Source organism: Citrus sinensis, chromosome 1, assembly GCF_022201045.2.
Source record: "Citrus sinensis cultivar Valencia sweet orange chromosome 1, DVS_A1.0, whole genome shotgun sequence".
Lineage (NCBI taxonomy): Eukaryota > Viridiplantae > Streptophyta > Magnoliopsida > Sapindales > Rutaceae > Citrus > Citrus sinensis.
The window spans coordinates 3,704,833-3,724,659 of NC_068556.1; the positions used below are offsets into that span (position 1 = coordinate 3,704,833).

The 19,827-nt window shown below is 33.9% G+C and overlaps 3 protein-coding genes across 6 annotated transcripts; 2 read left to right on the forward strand and 1 right to left on the reverse strand.

The window, feature by feature from the left end:
• The first annotated feature begins 416 nt into the window (after window positions 1-416).
• On the forward strand, window positions 417-2,816 carry LOC102616386 (transcription factor MYB87-like). Its single transcript, XM_006475916.4, has 3 exons — window positions 417-809; window positions 1,492-1,621; window positions 1,743-2,816. Exons 1-3 carry the CDS (start codon window positions 674-676, stop codon window positions 2,452-2,454), a joined length of 978 nt encoding a protein of 325 aa, XP_006475979.1. The 5' UTR covers window positions 417-673; the 3' UTR covers window positions 2,455-2,816.
• A 4,322-nt stretch (window positions 2,817-7,138) lies between these two features.
• LOC102615905 (clathrin interactor EPSIN 1) lies at window positions 7,139-12,175 on the forward strand. Of its 3 annotated transcripts, none has more exons than XM_006475914.4 (12): window positions 7,139-7,280; window positions 7,425-7,472; window positions 7,569-7,620; window positions 8,347-8,426; window positions 8,513-8,591; window positions 8,728-8,811; window positions 8,924-9,069; window positions 9,179-9,412; window positions 9,775-9,935; window positions 10,598-10,794; window positions 11,151-11,541; window positions 11,729-12,175. In XM_006475914.4, exons 2-12 carry the CDS (start codon window positions 7,432-7,434, stop codon window positions 11,947-11,949), a joined length of 1,686 nt encoding a protein of 561 aa, XP_006475977.2. In that variant the 5' UTR covers window positions 7,139-7,280; window positions 7,425-7,431; the 3' UTR covers window positions 11,950-12,175. The 3 variants fall into 3 exon arrangements, with proteins under 3 accessions (XP_006475977.2, XP_015385083.2, XP_006475978.2); XM_015529597.3 differs by having other exon boundaries at window positions 7,170-7,287; XM_006475915.4 differs by having other exon boundaries at window positions 7,200-7,302.
• Window positions 12,176-13,041: 866 nt separating this feature from the next.
• Window positions 13,042-18,811, reverse strand: LOC102615602 (hypothetical protein). 2 transcript variants are annotated; one of them, XM_025097554.2, is made up of 11 exons: window positions 18,643-18,811; window positions 18,063-18,223; window positions 17,760-17,891; window positions 17,611-17,661; window positions 16,752-16,848; window positions 16,014-16,060; window positions 15,136-15,352; window positions 14,126-14,255; window positions 13,991-14,033; window positions 13,810-13,889; window positions 13,042-13,196 (listed from the first exon to the last, which is right to left on the reverse strand). In XM_025097554.2, the coding sequence occupies exons 1-10, from the start codon at window positions 18,692-18,694 to the stop codon at window positions 13,851-13,853; spliced, it is 969 nt and encodes a 322-aa protein (XP_024953322.1). In that variant the 5' UTR covers window positions 18,695-18,811; the 3' UTR covers window positions 13,042-13,196; window positions 13,810-13,850. The 2 variants fall into 2 exon arrangements, with proteins under 2 accessions (XP_024953322.1, XP_006475976.1); XM_006475913.4 differs by lacking the exon at window positions 13,810-13,889.
• Window positions 18,812-19,827: the final 1,016 nt, after the last annotated feature.

The following is a 19,827-nucleotide window of genomic DNA, read 5'->3' on the forward strand; positions in this document are numbered from 1 at the left end:
TAGAGGTATTATTGTCTAAAATGATTTGTTTTAAGAAAAAACATGTGGTATAACTATGGTATCGTGCTACAGTTGCATCCAACCGTTGGATGCTAGTAGACTCCACCAATCTAAGTACATCCAACAATTAAATATAATTATAACACGGTACCATAGTTGCACCGTATCCTGATCTTTTTACTTTTAATATGTAAAAGCAAAAATGTAGTTTAAGTCCGGTCATTTTTATAAATTTAAAAAGGCTTTGGCTAAGTTACGTTAAACGTAACTTACGCCAGATACAACAACAGTGCTAGTGATGGGACTTGTCACTGTTGTTGTGCCTGGCGTAAGTTACGTTTAACGTAACTTAGCCGGCTCCATTTAAAAATGACTAAATAACTCTGACATTTCCACAAAGTTCCGAAAATAAAGAAGTAAAAGGTACTTGAAAAAGGGCGATGTATTCATGTAATAGTTAGAAAGAGAGTCTTGCAAAATGAAGCCCTCAAAGGCGCCATCGACTTTATATATTTATATAAACCCTTAACCAGAAACTAGCCCATTGTTTGCTTTTCTTGATTAAAGAAGCTGGCATCTTGGCTCTTCTTGCGTGTCTCATTTTACCTTCTTAAAGTTGATCTCTTTTGCTGTGTGGGTTCTGGTCAGTGTGCACTGAGCAGCAATAGCAGCCATGGGGAGAGCTCCATGTTGTGACAAAGCCAACGTGAAGAGAGGACCCTGGTCTCCCGAAGAAGATGCCACTCTTAAGCGTTATGTTGAGACCCATGGCACTGGCGGTAACTGGATTGCTTTGCCTCAAAAAGCTGGTATATTCTAATTTTCCTCTCTTTCTCTCACACAGTACCCAATATCACCACCAAAAAAAAAAAAAAAATTTCTTTTCTTACAAGTTATAATCAAGTTTACTCAATATCCATTTCAAGTTTCTTTATCTTTGTTAGTTTAGTTCAAGCAAAATTATCCATCTGATCATGAAATGTAATGTAACCAAAGGAGAGTGTTTTCTTTCTTTTTCTTTTTTTTAAATTTTTTAAAAAATTTCCTCTAAATTTATTATTATTATCCTATTATTTTTCCTTTAAACAATTTGACAGATTCCTTCACTTCAGCCCATTCATCTATTCTCTGAAGGGTTTGTTTTCGTCTTTGCTTTTCAGTTTTGTATTTAGTACACACGTTAGAAACAGTACAAGAAAAAAGTAGACTTGCCAGAGGGATTTGTTTGTCTTCTTGTTAGAGATAACATTTTCTTCTGGCCTTGGGGACCATCATAAAAGAACCTATACGGCTATACGATTGAAACCCTCATGTGAAATCATATTATTGATCACTAATCAATAATTAATACTGTATAAATGGGTCGGCTTTAAGCACATCACATCTATACATCTTATAAGCAACAATTTCTTTGTCTTATGTTACGTTATTTTCAATGCTGTAACTTATGTATTTGGTTCATTTGAATCTCTTTGGCTGTTAAATTTTCAGGCCTCAAGAGATGTGGCAAGAGTTGTCGTTTAAGGTGGCTAAATTACCTGAGGCCAGACATCAAACATGGGAATTTCACTGAAGATGAAGATCATGTGATATGTACCCTCTATAGTCAAATAGGAAGCAGGTAATTAATTTTGCTACTAATCGTATATAGAGTTAATAAACTGCCCCTTATCTTTATATTTATATTGTTTGATTTTGGGCTTATAATAATTTAATTTCCCACTTGTCGTTTTTGTTATCAGATGGTCCATAATAGCTTCTCGTTTACCTGGAAGAACTGACAACGATGTGAAGAATTATTGGAACACCAAGTTGAAGAAGAAGTTACTTGCTGGGAAAGTAAGCCTGCTCACAAGCAACAATGCTAACAATTCCCCAATTATTAGCGGCAGCAATCCAACTGATACTAATCATCTTCATGACTCAAATCCTTCAATATCACTGCCAAAATCTGAAGCCTGTGATCCCCAATATCCAGCTTCACCTACTCAACTCTCTTCTTCGCCATCGATGCCGTTGCTAACTGATCATCATGATCATATTGCTTATGGATTAAGTACTGTAAATAATCATCACTTTATTCCCCCTCACTCTGCTGGAATGAGTTTTACTAGTTCTACTGTTTCTCATCAATTGGGTACAAGCTTGAAGAACAGTCCTGTTCTCACATCTTCTCAAGAGGGCTCAAGTGTTACACTGCCTGCTGGAAACAACGTTAACGGTGGTGTTGAAGATGCCGATCAGATTCTAATGGATTTCGGCTTCGGAATCGGAGACCCTTGTGATCAATATTATGTCAACAACAATGGCACTCTTTGGTATAATCATCAAGAGAAAGCTACTAGTCATCATGATGATCTGAGTAATTGGTATCCAAGTTTATTAGCTGCTGATTCTTCTTACGCTGACATTAAGCCACAAGGACTGAATCAAAGTGTGATTAACCAATATTAACACATCATCAGTTATCATCACATTCAAGTTACTGAAACATAAGACTAAATTAGATTGGTTGATTTTTAGACATTGTTACCTGAAATTGGACCTGGTCTTAATTTGTTATATTCTACGTTACCTAGTCTCTGTAGCCAGCGAGGAACATATAATGTAAATCAAATCCAAGTCATTATCATTGTAGGGTTAATTTGTGAATGGGAATTTGGTTTACTTTTCCAAAGGAGATAGAGATGAATGTGAAACAGAGATGGCATCAGCATGTCTGCTTCTGCTCCGTGTTTTGTCAGAGACCATGAAAGTTACATGAGACTCATGTAATCCCCTTTTCAAATCATAACGTCCCCTTCAATCCTTTCATATATTAACCATAGACTGGCTCTCTCTCTCTCTCTCAAAAGATTGCTTTTGCCGACGCCTACTACTTTTTCACATCTTGAATTGACATCTCATTATGTTTTTTATGACCTAAAGAGATGAATAGGAGGTTACAACTGTCGCCTCTGATGCTGAAAATTGAAAAGTCCCACAAGTTGCTATTAATAAATCATTTTTTAATCCATACAAGTCTCAAATGAATTGTCCCTACATTGTCTACTAATTGCTTGATATAATGTGGAAAACTTAAAGTTGGTGTCTCTTTTAAGCAACACAATAGCGGACCGCAGTCATATGTCGAATGTAAAAACTCTTCCTTTGTCGAGTTATATACATTACTTTGACAAATCACTGGGCAATATTAGAAGAGGAGCGGAGCGGTGGATTTCCCAAAATTTTATCTCAATTGATATCTCATTTGTTCACTGATTGGTGAGTTAATGTAACTAATTCTCTTACAACTTATAAAAAATTATCAACTACCCCTATTTAATAAATAACACATTATATATAATACTATTTAAATAAAATTTGAGATAAAATTTTAAAATGTCTTTCATTACTCATATTAGATTGATCATAGATAATGCAGGTTGAGGTAATCAAAGACAACATGCAGATTTTGCCATCAATCATGCCTATTTAAATTCAATCACTCCAATTTCAACTTTCATTTAGAATTAAGGTGGCGTGACTCTTAATCCACTCCTACTTTGCAATAAAATTATTAACATACAACTATTTCCGTCCCTCGGTCACATCATAATCCACCATAGATAAGGCCATTATTATAAGCACATTAAAAGAAACTCACGAACTAATTACTAGATAATTTTAGATTAAACATTAACTCTTACGATAAAGGTTCATGTTTATAGTCAAAAGCCTAGCTCCAGGCGGCCTAAAACGGGCATTTATATGTGCTATTGCCCTATGACCATGGTCGATGTAATATATAATTATTATATTGGACGACCAGAAATTTCTACAAGAATTTAGAGCTAGTTTGGGTTCCTTCATTTGAAGGATGGCTCTATTGAATAAACTAGCTAGAATTAAAGTAGAACCGCCGAAGCTGGCCAGTCATTTGTTTCCTTTAATGTCCGCACATTGGACTTTTTGACAATTAATTGAGTCACGATGCATCTTTCATCTTGCTCTTGCTGGCATTATTCGAAGGTGAATATTCCCTTAATTTCACTTATCTCTGTTTGACAAGACAACCTCATCGACATTGTGAGATAAAACCCTATTTTCATTCCATTTTCTTCATAAGCTAGAGGTTGAGGGTTTATATTTTTAGTCATAAAAAAGGAATAACGCCACAAGAGAATACTCTTTAATGGTAGGGTATTAACCATTAATCATCTAATTAGAGATAGGAGGCCCCATTTAGTTTCCACAGGCAAGATGCTGATCGAGCTTGTTGTCACATACACAAGGTAACGTTAATTTATGTTTGCATACCATGATAGGGGCACCAAATACATCATGTTTGATGTAGGACATCTTTCGGTAGGTGGAACTTCGATTAAGGAAAATTAAATTGTTGAGTGTGTATGTTCATTAATTGTAACATAGCATTTGCCTTAATATATTATTTTAAAGTTTGTGTGTACAATAAGTAGTAAGACTAAATTCCATCATTCATGAAAACATCAACTTGTTAGAATTTTGCGCCCATATTCAAGTAATTACCACAATTATCAAAAGGTATTCCAAAGATACTAACGTTTAAAATTTATATCTCTAAACTACATACTTTTGGGTTAACTCCATTTAACTTTTAATCATATCATATATATCACCCAGCTATAAGCGAAAAAAAAAAAATCTCTCTTTAAGACTGGAGTGACCAGCGTCGCCATATATAAATCGAACTCTATGGTAATGAATTTGTTTTACTACAAATGCAAATTAAAAAGTTAAGATATGTTTAATTCCAACTAAATTCTTAAGTATGTGATTAAAAAAGTTAATAAAAACAGAAAAAAGGAAAATTAAAAAAGAAAAAAGAAAAAAAAACCATTTTATGAATTTATTTTACATGTATAATATGTAATTCGAACTGTATGGTAATGAATTTGTTTTATTATAAATGGGAATTAAAAAGTTACAATATCTTTAATTCTAACTGAGTTCTTAAGTATGTGATTAAAAAGTGAATAAAAACAGAAAAAAAAAAGAAAAAAAAGAAAAACAATCATCTCATTATCCTAGACTCTTGGTGTTGGTCAACCGATCAACATAAAAGGCTTTGGCTGCTTCAGTGTGGCAGAAGGCAGCTAGACAAAATCACATAACGTATTCTATTCTAATTTTTAAAGAAGAGTAATATAATTATACAAAAAAAAATGGAAATGGAACATGTTTTATACAATCTGTACTATTCATAGGATTTAATTACTCAAATTTATGTGTGTTCAACGGTACTTAAATATTTTGAAATGGCCAGTCGCTTTCAATTATTTTTTTCTACAAAACAAAGCTCATTCCAAGTCAAACTTTGATAATCTTTTTCAAAATCATCATGCCAATTAATTTATTTATCTAACTATTGAAGATAAAATTAAATAAATGTTTAATACTAATGTTTCCATCAAAGCAATAATGATATATAAATTAAATTATAGAACTATATTAAATTAATACGCGTGTTGGTCCCTACCTCAGAGTTGCTTCTATTGAGAGAATCTTACCAATTTTTATGAATAAGTTCTTGTGATAAATTATGGTTGTTGGTTGGACATAATCAAAGTTCAATTGTCATTTTCGACATTGAACTTTCATAATTTGTATATTATAATAACAAATTGTTGGGTGTTTTTGAAAAGTTTACATACATCATGCAGCGTGTTTCTCAAAGTCAATTAGGAGACTAATTAACGCTATGAACTCTTTATCAATCGTGCACAAGATGTCAAATAAATATGTTAATTAATTCAGAATTTTACAGTGACCGATTGTAATACTAATATAATATAACCCCTTTTTCAACTATGAAGGGTATGCTTCTCTTCTTCCAACTTTTCAACACATTTAATTATATATTAAATAATAATAATAATAATAACTTATGGAGAAATATCCCCCCCAAAAAAAAAAAATTAGCAAACATTACAATCTGCCAATGTTGAGCTTGTATAAAATATAAATGCATCCTTAGTGATGTATCGATAAATTAAAAGTATTCTTATCACTAGCTTGAAGTTCAAGCATTCTCATCACGGGTAATTTCAAATCTAATTTTGTATTAGCTAAGATTAAGAGGTGACGTTAGAGACACTAACTGTTCATTTATATAAACAATTATCTATAAACTGATGTGTCGTTTATGTATTGGTTTAATATAATATAAAATCCAAAAGTAATTGTTGGAGAATAAATTATGTGCGCACATATGACGATCATCAATACGACATTGAAATACACGTTAGATTAGGCAAAGCCACTTATACAATTGAAAAATATTAAAATTGAAAGGCCGAAGTATTTTAGAATTTCGGGCCTTAATACTTTCATTTGTTGAATGGCCCAAATCTTTTTCTAGTTACAATAAGTGCACCCTCACGATAGTCCATATTCTAATCTGAGATCTATGAGCCCAACGGTGTGAAATTTAAAAAGCCCAACCCATGAGTTTGTGTGTGATCCAGTGTTTTAAAAATGAGATGGCAAAATGAGAACCACCGCCCACCGGAGGAGGAAGTGGCTATGGTATCGAGCGGACGACCATTATCGTTATTATTATTATTTTTTTTTCAAAAATATAGTGATAAGATTCAAATTAAAATTTTCAATCTCATCATTTTGAGAATTTGAATTTACATAGCGAATTAAATAAAAATATTTAAAAATCACTAGGATTAATTCCTGAAGACTTAGAATGATCTATTATTTGTACTGTATATATAGTAAATCAATAACAGTTTTCACAGTTTGACCTTTTTTTCCCTCTTTGTCCTTAAATTTTCATTTCCATTCTTCAAGTAAAAGTATTTTTTTTTTCTCTTTAAGGATGTTAATTATTAAAATTTAAAAATAATACTAATTGATAGTTAACTAAACTCGAACAATGATAATAAGTCAACATAAAATAATAAAATAACTAAAATAATATAGTAAAATTTTTATTTTTTATCCGCAAATGGAATTTTTTATTTTAATCCCGCAATCAAATTAGGACATTAAAATAAAATCTTGCCATCTCTAAATTTAATTAATAAAAAATAAATTAGGCCCCACCTATCCTATGTAGAACAGTACAAGTGAAAAAAGGCCAAAAAAGGAAAACGACATTGTTGCTGAACGTCGTCGTTCTTTTACTTGCGTAGTATTATGACTGTCGATATTTCTATCGCGCTCCCGTAATGAATCCACAGATCGACACCTGATTCATTATCATCTAATAATCTCTGCAAGAATCTCCGAGATCTGAACATTTAACGGTTCATTGTATTCACTTCATTAGTTAATTATTTGATTTATCATTTATTCGATCCCACATTTCACTTACCTGCAATTTGCTTAGATCTATCTAAACGGTAATTTGACTATTTCGATTTTACATATAACATCATCTTTTGATACAGATCCATCATGGATTTCATGAAGGTATTCGATCAGACGGTTCGTGAAATGTGAGCTTATGTTCTTTTTTTTAAAAAAAAAATTTTACAATTCGGTTAGTAACCGCTCAGAATGAACCATTTATTTATTTATTTTGATTTTTGCAGAAAGAGGGAGGTGAATTTGAAGGTTTTGAAGGTTCCGGAGATTGAACAGAAGGTAAGACATTCATTTTGTTATATATACTTTGACGATTTGCTGATGTTTAATGTGGATTTTTTTTTTTTAACTATGAGATTTAATGAATTTTATTGTATTTGATTTGTTGGAAATTCAAGATTTATACTGTAATAAAAAATTAAAGATAGGTTGCAATTTGGTAGGATATGATTTATGCTGACTGACTTTGCTACTATGATTCACATATTTTCACTTTGATCAATTGATTTCACTGAAACAATGTTAATATTGGAATTTCCTTGCTGATCTTTAGTTTTTGACTCCAGCTTTCATCTTTTAGTTTAGGATTGTAAGTTGGTGCAATTAGAAATGGTTTGTGGTGAAACTCTTAAAGGCGGTTTACCTAAATGATATTTAGTTTGTGTTTATGTCTGTAATAGCAAGCGATTTCAAGTTTTGCACTTTACATTCATTGTTTCTATTCTACACTCACCTATTAATATCTAAACTCATGTTCCTGTTGCTTCGTATGGTTATGTAATTTTTAATTTTTTTTTTCATAATCAGATGGGCCGATTTGAAATTTTGGGGTGATGATATGCATGTGTTAATTTGTGCTAATCATATCATCGGTTTCTAGGTTCAGATTGGGCTTCAAGTTGAAAGCTTTAAGCTTTGGAGCATATGCATCACTCCTACCATTATGAGATTACTTTTTCTTTGCATTTTTTTTTTCAAATATGAATTTTGTCATTACTAATGCAGGTATTGGATGCGACAGACAATGAACCTTGGGGTCCTCATGGCACTGCATTGGCAGAGATAGCACAGGCTACCAAGAAATTGTCAGTTTCTCTCAATTTCTTTCAAGTAATGTTGTGCTGAAAGTATGTTATCTTGCTTTGAACTTATTAGGTGCAATGTCTTTTAGCTCTGAATGTCAGATGGTTATGAATGTTCTATGGACAAGATTGGCTGAGACTGGCAAGGACTGGCGTTATGTTTACAAGGTACCACCTTACTTACTACTCACTCGATCAATGTTGGAAATCATTTGACACATAAAGCTTTTATAGCTACTGCCCTCATTTATTGGTTAATAGGGTATTTTAAAGCACTCAACATCTGTACCTTCTTATATATCAGGCATTGGCTGTTATAGAGTATCTGATATCCCATGGATCAGAACGTGCAGTTGATGACATAATAGAACATACTTTCCAGATATCAGTAAGGCCTATTCTAATGCGTTTTTGCTGAATGTGTCAGCACTTTTCTAACTGCCTCAGAAAAGAGTTTTGTGTTGTCTGATTATGGTTCTTTTTATGTGGTCATTTGTAAGTCTCTATCAAGTTTTGAGTATGTTGAGCCAAGTGGGAAGGATATGGGAATTAATGTGAGGAAGAAGGCAGAAAATATTGTGGCCCTTTTGAACAATAAAGATAAAATACAAGAAGTAAGAAATAAAGCTTCTGCCAACCGCGAAAAGTAAGTTATAAGCTCAGAAACTGAAAATATATGTTTAACTTCAGCTTCTATGAATTTGACTGTTGGATTATTCCCTCTAACTTAACTGTGTGCTTGCTGCAATTATTAGGTACTTCGGACTTTCATCTACTGGAATAACATATAAGTCTGGTTCAGCCTCTTTTGGTACTGGTGGCTATCGAAGTAGTGATCGATATGGAGGTTCAGGTGACAACTTCAGAGAAAGTTATAAAGACAGGGATCCATATGGAGAGGAAAAGACTGGAAATGATACCTTTGGAAAGTCACGCAGAGGGGCTGCAAGTGAGAATCAAGGGAACACCTTGAAGAAGGGGTTTGCACGGTATGGCAGTTTTTGGCTTTATTGTGTTCTAACTTTTATGTTTCTGTGAGATGGATTGAGATTGGCATATGTGCTAAGATTTTAAAGGTTTTCTTGGAGATATCTCCATATATATATTTTTTTATATTGGCTCCATGAGAAGAGATTCGTGTTATTGCTTGGCATGCAATAGCATTAATATTGAATTTTATATAGTCACTTGTGATAGTTGGTTAAGAGGATGCCGTACCAGTGTTTTTCTCTCTCCGTCTAAGTTTCCCTCTTACACACACTCACTGATACGTAATCACACATGCTCCCTCTTTGAAGTTTGCATTTTGTTTTATGTATGATATTGTTAATTTGATAATGATAAATTGCAGCAAGGATCAAGACAATATGTCATCCAATGCTTCAAAATCAGCAATGAAGTCAAATGACTCTGACAAATACAGTTCAATTCCTTCTCAAAGCTCAAGCATTCCTTCAAATAAGTATGATGACGATTTTGATGATTTTGATCCTCGAGGAACTTCTAGTAATAGTAAGTATTCTGTGTGACATGTTATGTTGTGCAGTTGTCTGCTTCAATTGAGTCTAAAGAACCCTTGTGGAGTATGTATCTTCCATAAACTTTTATTTTCAATCAATTACCACAAATAAAAAGATTGTACATGAATAGATTGGGGGAAAAAAAAGTGTCATCTGACCATTCAACATAATGTTCCTTGATCATGAAGAAGTGATTGAATGCATAACATTGGGTGGTATTTTTTTTTTTTTCTGGTTGTGGGAGGGGGTCCAGGGAGGAGATTTTTATGGGGATGATTGATGGGTTTTTGACATTATTTGAAGTCCACAGAGCTTGATCACTGTTAGCAAGGCATCGATTCATTGATAACATACATGATTGTATACATCCTGTGCCGGAAATTTGGTGCTGCTGTGGAAACCTTGTAGTGCCCAATGCCATTTCTGCAAAACAGTGTTTATGTGGTAGTTGTAGAAAGAATTTCTACCAGATGCACTTCATATTATTATAGTGAATATGTACGATTAGATACTTGGTGGAAACCAAATTTCTGCTTCATTGAATGCAGAAAGTATTACCAGAGTTGATACTAATGATTACTGCCGGTTCCTTTTCTAATAATTCATATAGCAAGGTGTGTCTCACTATATGTTGTGGATTGGCCTATTCGACAGAGTCTGCTGCTGGGAACTCTAAGCAAGTGGATCCATTTGGAGATAGTTTGATTGGTGATCTCATGGATGCACCAACTCCAGCCCCTGCTCAAACATCTGCCACAAATGGTAATGCCTCAGAGGTTGATCTTTTTGCTGATGCAACTTTTGTGTCAGCACAACCAGAGCAAGGAATGGGAGTAAATTCTCAGACTAAGGTCAGATTGTTTTTCCTCTATGTTTCTAGAAATGCCATATGTTATGTGTTTGCATGTTTGTGTTTGTGTGTTGTTGAGAAGGCATTTGATGACTTGGGAATTACCTGCAGAAGTCTGAAATAATTTTTTTTCCTCTACATTACCTGGATGAGTTATAACGGACCTGGCAATAATAAGAGCATAAAGAATGTATAAAATTGTTTGATTAATTAAATTGAAAGATACTTTGGTTTACTTTTGGAATTTTAGAGGCATTGGTTTATAGTAAGCAGGAATCAGGGTGTAATAATTCTCCCTTGGCTAAAATGAATTTGTTTATGTGCTAATCTTATATTTTTTACTGTCCATTTATGCAGACGGAAGTTGATCTATTTTCTTCTCAACCCGTGGATTTTTCTGCAGCTCCTGCACCAGTTGACCTTTTTGCTGCCCCTGAACCAGCTGTGCATCCAGAACCTAAGGCTCCAAAATCTGAGCCGACAACTACTAATATTGTTGATCCATTTGCGACGGTTCCACTGAACAATTATGATGGATCTGATTTCTTTGGAGCATTCACTTCCGACTCAAATTCAGTATCTACGGGAACCACACAAAATGCTGCCAGTGATTCTAGCCTCAATAACTTGGTTGGAACGTGTTCAGCTGTCTCAAATCCTCCAACCAAAAAGGATGCTTTCCAGGTGAAGTCTGGAATTTGGGCAGATTCATTAAGTCGTGGGATCATTGATCTTAATATATCTGCTCGTAAGTATTATCTTCCTAAGTACTGTAATTTCCTAGCATAGTACAGTCACATGTTTACTGTTTCAGATCTATTACTGACGTCTGTATTTGCATCATATAACAGTTTTTTGACATGTCTTCCCCGCTTCTGTTATTGTGAATTAATTACCTTAGGTTTCTCTCATACGGTACTTTGTGCACTTTGCAGCCAAGAAGGTATCACTGGCAGATGTAGGGGTTGTGGGTGGATTAAGTGATGGTTCAGATGAAAGGGAAAAGGGTCCACCAACATCATTTTACATGGGGAGAGCGATGGGCACTGGAACTGGTCTCAGTAAATCTGGGTTCACATCTCCACAGTCGGTAGGAGATGACCCATTCTCAAATTTTGGCAGCCAACAATATCAATTTGGTAGTTTTAAAAAGTAATTTTTTCCCATGTTCATGTTCATTTCACTATTGTATTCTCTATTCTTTGCCTATTCGGTTAAGATATTCGAAGTGTTGAGCATATTGCAAGCCTGAGTCTTTCTTGTCCATAAATACATATTAAACAATACAGTGACTTGATTATTGTGTAATCATGAACAGAGAGTTTACAGGACTTTTTGTTGTAAGTTATACCGAATCGGATGCGAAGTTGCAAATATTTTAAGTCGTGCAGAGTTGTGGTGGCTCCTTGCTTGGTTATTTATTGGGAGGAATTTTCATCTGCTTCATGTTTTTGAATGAAGTAAATTGGCAATTTGAAACTCTGCTGCTCTAGAACATTTCCGATAGGGGACGTTGCAACGTTCATAGGTGTTGTCAGGCTATAAGTATACTCGTTTTCAGTTGCATTGGCATCGGACAATAGAGTTAAGACCTGTTTGGGGTTGATATTGGCACTAAAGTGTTTAGTTTGTTGTATTTTAAAAATTATGTTAATATAATTTTTTATTTATAGGATGAAAAATTTATTATATTTTAAATAATTTTATCAAAATTATTATTTAAAAATTACATTGACCACATACTATTAATTTTTATTTTATAATTACAGTATCAATTTTTGTGTTTTTGACGTCAAAAGTTACACCTCAATTTTAAATATGATCTTAATTTGCAAAGATTATGATTTTTTTTAAAGCTTCTTCGTTTGTCACATGTCCCAAAACAGAAAATTTATACAACAAAAATTAAAATTTCCTCCGACCGTGAAAGATTTTTTGTCACAATGGTAGTCTACCGTCGTAGGTCCAGACCACCGGAGGATAGGAATTCAAATTAATCTGCTCAATAAACAGGTTTAATTTGATGATTCTACAACCATTTTTATTGGTCCTGTAGTTATTTAACTTTGATTTCATTTATCGTTTACCTTGACATATTGTTTCACTCAATAAACAGGTTTTGGTGCTTCGCTACGGAACTTTCACGTTCAACCACAGCACCACAGGAATTAAATATATGGTCTTAAAGACTATACTACAGGGTGAATGATCATTACTCTGTACCATATAATGAGGAAGGGCCACAACATTAAGAAGAAAACTTAATCCACTGGAACTTGTGATTATTATTGTAGAGTTGCAAACAAGCATAATGACATATGTTCCTTAATACATCTCCAGCATTCTTCCCCTCAACATGGCTTCTGCTTTCCTCACCTGCTTCACTGGTCCTATGATGAATACCTGCATGAACCCACTACTTATCAGGCTCTTGAAAGACAGATTTCTACACCTTATTTTGAAGAGTCCTTTTTCCTATACATGCATGAACCTAAATCCATCACCTTAAAAGTTTTTGTTATACTTTGATAAAGGATGGCTGAGAATAACAAAATAAACTGTAAAGCAAAATTAACGACAAATAATTGAAGAGGTTCCGCTGAACAACCTGATACAGCATTTCAAAAGTTCCTGTAATATTTTGCTGTTGAGATTCACGGAAAAATTTGAGGCACTATATAAAGTCTGAGCATGAATTAACAAAATAATGGGGGAGCAAATTGACAACAAAGAAGTGAACTCAGAGAAGGTAATAAAGTAATATAAGTAATATAACTTATAAAAGATTAAAAGAGTTGAGCAGTGTTGAAATTATAGAGCCCTTTAATCAATGCTAAGCAGGCTTAGGACATGTCCACAATGCTTCCGAAATTTCTCAAACCATATAAATCAACTTCACAACCATATGCGTTTTGATTGCATGCTGCGGCCAGAGGAGTGAGAATACTAATGCTTAGTCATTTATTTATTCTCATTTTTAGAAAGATAAAAATGGAGGATCCTGTCACAAACGCACTAGTGTGGTCCTTCATTTAGCATTGCGATTGAAAAATTCAGTCATACTCCCACATCACAGTGTACATGTAGGCTTTCATCCTAAATCAACAGAAACTCTTTGAGTTTGCGCGAGGAGATTAATGTTTTTGTGTGGGTGAAAATATAATTATTCAATAGATTTTGAGTTTTTGTAGACTAACCTTGTCAGGTGGACCCTTGGCACCTCCAATGAGAATTTCGGCACTGCAAAATTGCGACCAAGATAATCAATTTAGCATTTTCAAACATGAAATTGTGATATGCATTACACAGAGAGAAGAAAGAGGTATATATACTTGCAAGATTCCTTTATAGCCAAAATAGAAGACCCTCTTCTTCCTATTATACGTCCCATCTTTCCGGGGGGTACATCAAGAATTGATAGAATTTCTTCTTCAGGAACATCTCCCTCCACTATCAAGTAATCTACATAGATGAACCGCACACCTAGATCAACACATTGAAATCCTAACAGCAGGTTTACCAAGCTTATGGAAAAAAGAAAACAAAAAGTTGCCGAAACTTTACATATAATGTTATTAAAACAACACATCACAAGTTTTGAATGACTATCAATCTAGATACCATCCAAAATAACATTCTGTAGTGAATGAATATTAAAAATCATAAGCTGCTTATATACAGATTCTTCTAACCAAGGGGTTGCACAACTAATGCACTATGTTTCTCGCTAAATATATGCAACATTTCAACCATCAAGAATCACTCATCTTATTCAGAATTTAGATAATGACTTTAACATGCTCTTATATTAAACTGAAAGCCCAAAGTCCTATTGATCATGAAAGACAGCAGAACAGTAGATATAAATCATAAGAAACACATTGGCTAGACCAAACTATAAGCAGATACTTTACAACACCATAGCAACACTTTATCTTCTTTGGTAAGTTTGTTAATAGGATGCTGGATGATTGATTGATTAAGTGCATTATTAATAAGAAGCTTATGAGCAGAGAATTCTATATTGAAACTCAACTCATGCATAAGTGGGCGTGATATGTAATTGGAATTTGCCTCGTGTATTTATAATTCAAATGGAATCAAGGTAGACAAGTTTCAGAAACCCAAACACCAGGCTTCCTCCCCTATTTTGACTGTTCTTCCCATGTCGCATGTTCAACATGAGTAATTGCAAGGAAACATTCCCTCGTGCAAAATGGTGATTGGACAAAGTCTATTGACAAATTCGTTACACTCCGGGGAATATGCAAACGCGCCGGGGGGTGGGGTGTTGTTGTTACACTAATCTATAACAGTATGGAAATTGACAAGATATAAAAACCTGGAACAGGCGGGAGAGGTGGCCAATCCACATAATCATTTTCATTGATGCAGAAACAACGACAATATAGTGCACCACGCACTGCAAGGTACCATAAGGATTGTTGGTTTAGTTTCTTCATCATATTGTGATAGATGTACGGTAGAAAGCGGACATCATCTGCAGCTGCTCGGACCATCAGTTCAGTTAGTGGTCTGTATGTCCAAAACTGGGGGTCCTGCACATGACAACCAGCGGAACAATTACTGTGGTAGCACATGTTGCAGACTAGTTGGATCTTCAATCTATCAGTAATTGTGTACAAAATTGTCTTAGCATCAGAAAAGGGAAGTTGTTTGGGCAAACATAAAATATAATGTCAAGTGTTGGCACTGCTTTTCATGAAAATTATCAGTCTGCATTTGTAAGTTTTTAGGCAAAGAGTCAGCACTGATTTTCATGAACACTAAGAGTCCAAGTTGTTTCAAAGTTTTAGGTCCATGTCTCATAGAACAACATGGTCCTATATACAGTAACTTTAAACATAATTGTCTAAGTATCTAGGATGGTGAGTACGTGGGCCAAGTGTCAGCACTGATCATAATCAACATTTACAGTGTACTTGTTTTAAATTTTGAGGTTTAAGTCTAATAGCTTGCAAACTGTTGTAAAAGAGCATATACTGATATCCTTTCTAGCTGGAAGCCATTTATTACATTGTGAAATCTATCACACAATCTTCCAAACAACAGAATTTGGCTTCCCAAGAAGCCACATCCCAAAGAATTTGATAGAATCAAACCAAGGCAACAAGAATACTTTTAATTCTAGGATGAACAGTCCAAAAATTTGAACTACCATAGCCCAGAATTTCAGAATGAATTAGATTCAAAACTAACCTGCCTAAGGAGTACACGAACCTCTTCCTTCTCTTGATAAGATATACCTGCGTTTAAATAAAAGCAACACATTTCAGCAACCTAATAATTAATGCAAAAATTTCAGGAGCGACTTTGAGACAGCCATAGACATTAAAGAATGGTCAACAAATCATGTCTGATCATGAATTTGAAGAGTCTAGCAACACTAGCAGGCAGTATCAAACAGTAGTAAAATATGAATAATAAATCAAGTCTATAACAAAAAGATGCTCTTAAATCTATCAAGTCACAAAACCAAAACTTAATCCTGAGCAGAAAGGCAAGACAAAACCTTATTTATCAAATCTCTGCAGAGATAGGGCAAAAAAATCAAGTAAAGAACTAAAAAGTGTAGAGTGCCACTTTACAGCAGAGCAGGGTAACCAGATGAATAGAAGATGATTGTAAAAGCAGTAATACAGCAATTGATGAAACTAATGCATCTTCTTTGCTTCTTATCTATTTTCTAGTCTTGGTTGGCTTAATTGCACACAGGGAAAAGAAAATTGTCTACAAATCCTAACTTCAAAATCAGGAATACCTAACTGGCTTAACAAAAGAAAGGTATCAGGGGTAACTACTAAGGATAAAATATCGAAAGCAATTTAAACTCTGCTCACTAAAAAGTTGACCAAACAAACAAACATTGAGGAAACAAAAAGTTTCGACGACACGAAACAAATATTTACTTAAATGGATACCACGACATATAAATACCACAATAGCGTGGATCTGCGAGAAGACCAACAAATGATATGTAGTCATCCGGTGATCTTTTCCGACCTTCCTGCTCCTCTATTAAAGAATAAGCAATCTGCAGTCCATCAGGAGAAAAAGGCATTCTTAGAAATATGTTCACTGATTATGTCAATAATAAATTGATGGCTCCAAAGTGAACAAGAATTTTGCTTTTATAATTGATTTCAAATCTAATTGCTGTTCCCGTAACATAAGTGTAAAAGTGGATATTGATACTTAAATTGACGAGTGATAGCAAAAAGTACAAGTCCATGTCAAGTAAAAGCAAGTTTAAACATCAAACCAGTGCTAATGAACGAGAATTTTGTTTCTATTATTGATTACTAAAAAGGAATATCATAATTCATCAACCACATCTAAGGACCAATCTTCTCTACCTTCATTACATTTTGATCTCGAAGCACCACATCAGTCTAATGGTGGTTTAACAGGTTTCCAAAATAACTCCATAAACCATTTCCAAAAGTAAATTACAGACTGACAATGCAAAATTTCTTTATACAACTGGGATTGGTTTTTCCTTCTACATATACAAGATCTCTCCAGCCGATAACGATAAAGTCAATGATAGTTTAACAGGCATAGCCAATAATATGTGCAAGAGGTTCAATCCAGACCCGTCCATAAATGAAGGTAAGTTAAGCATCTAGGTAAAAAGACAAAACAGAAACTTTGACATGCTCAAAACTTCACTTGTTTTCCATTCCTAATGTCTCCATACAAACTCAAAATTGGACACCTTTTCTTTATCTTGAAAAGGTACTAAAAGGGCACACAATCCTGCAATAGTTTTCAGTAGGTTATAAAGGATATTTACCTGGGTATCCACAACATTGTGCAACTTAATGCCAAATTGAAAATATAATGCCTACAAAAACAAACAAACAAATTTAAAAACAGAAATAACATACTGTCAAGCATATCATGCATGCCATGATGCAGAAGTAAACAAATTCAATAAGAGACCTCACTATCTCGTTTGCAATCGTGAATAACTTTTGTGATGTAACTAGACTCAAGTGCAGGCTTACAGGCTTTCACAACCGTCTCCCCACCCTGAATAGCGTCAACCAGATATATAGCATCTGGAAATGCTAGCTGCCAAAAAGCACAAAGCTTAAGTTTATAAATTTTCTCATAAATCAAATTGACATACGTACAGTAGATGGGATTTGGTTCATTCCTATTGAAACAGAAACAAGTAAATAGATGTATTTCGTTTCGAACAAATATAAGATGGATCAAACGGGAAGGCAAAACACATTATACCTGCATAATACAAAGACTTCCATGGCGACAAAGGTCAACTCCCTCACAGTCAAAACCAATGACCAATTGCCTCTCAGACGATGGTTCCAGGAACTCAGCAGGAAGTTGAGAAGCATTGGTCACAATATGGATTGGAACCACTGAATCTATGGGCTTTCCATCTGAAATATAAGAAAAAAGACAGCAAAAAAAAAAAATTGTTGCAACTCAATAAAGTTTCAACCAATAACTCGAAAAAGAATATATCAGTTGCTTATAACAAATTAAGAAAACAAATTGTAAATGTGATTCTAACAAATTAGTGCGTGAATTTGAAATTGTTTCCAAAAAAATCTCCATTTCCAATTAGATTCAAGATTCTTAAAGAACATAATTTTTCATCTTCGTATAATTTCTAAGTAACCAAACAGAAGGTAAGTTCAAAATACAAAAGGTTAAATGAAAAACGAATCTAATCAAATGAGCAGAGCAATCCCCAATTAACGATTTGCAAATGCTCAATTACAACCTAAATTTCAAAAATTAAAATTCTGGATCGAAATTTAAAAAAATTTAAATGTAAATTAAATTAATTAATTACCAGGGTCTGAAGAGAGGGGAATATGAGTTTGATGAGAAGGAGACGAAGCCATGTCATCGGGACCATCCAACCAGATCAATTTTTTTTAAAATTTTTTTCTTTTCCCCTCTGTATTGTACCCTATTAGGGTTTTTATTCTGGCTTGTCTTTTTTCTTTTCCGGAAATGAATTTAAATTGAGAAAAAGTTTTAAAAAGGCAAAAAGAGTTTGGTTCTGATGTTTACCGTAACAATAAGTCCGCAAGGAGTACACCACTCACTTCGCGCCACGTCATTGAAAGAGATATGATTCTATTGACATGTGACAGACCGTGTATTTGTGGCACAGAAACGCTGATCACGAGAAACGCTAATTAGGGAAGAATCGATATCAAATTAGAAAGTGAATATACAGATTACAGGCCCCAATATTTCAAGAATAGGTAGGCGAGCGCCGCTGTTGCGGCTCCTTTCACAAAATCATTGTTATCACGAACAAGATTTTGAAATGTAATCTCCTGACTCCATAATAAGAGAGTGTGAAAAATGATTAATAAGCCACGTCGTATAAATTAAAAGATCTTTAATTAGAAGCTATTTAAATGAACGAGATTAGAGAAAAATCTTGACTCCGGTCTAACCACAAAATAAGTAAAAAAGAAAAAAAATTCTACAAATAACATTAATAAAGTAGAGAAAATTTTTTAAAATAGACAAAACTATTAAAAAAAAGAAAAGAAAAGAGAAAACTATCACAAAAATGAGAAAGAGAAAACTAATTTTATGAAAAACAATCATTTTATTATTAAACGCGAGCTACGAGTAAAAGAGAACTTCTTTTAAGAGTATTAATACCGTCACATGAATTATAAATACATGAATGTAATGTATTAAAACATCAATAATTCCTAATGAAATAAGTAACAAAATAATTTTATGAGGATAAGGTTGAAGTCTTTTTTGTTAGTAAATATTAAAAATGCTAATAAAATTACTGATACCACATAATTAACAAATATTGATGTTAACGCCGAGTGCTCATTGAGTAATTAACTATATTTTTAATGAAATGGATAGAATCATTTGGGATTTAAAGAAATTTGCAGCGAAAGAGCCAATTCACTGGGTAATAATAACTAACGTAAACATCTAAATTAAATAAAATTAAAATAGCAAGCTGGCAACAAATCCAGATCATGGTTTTTAA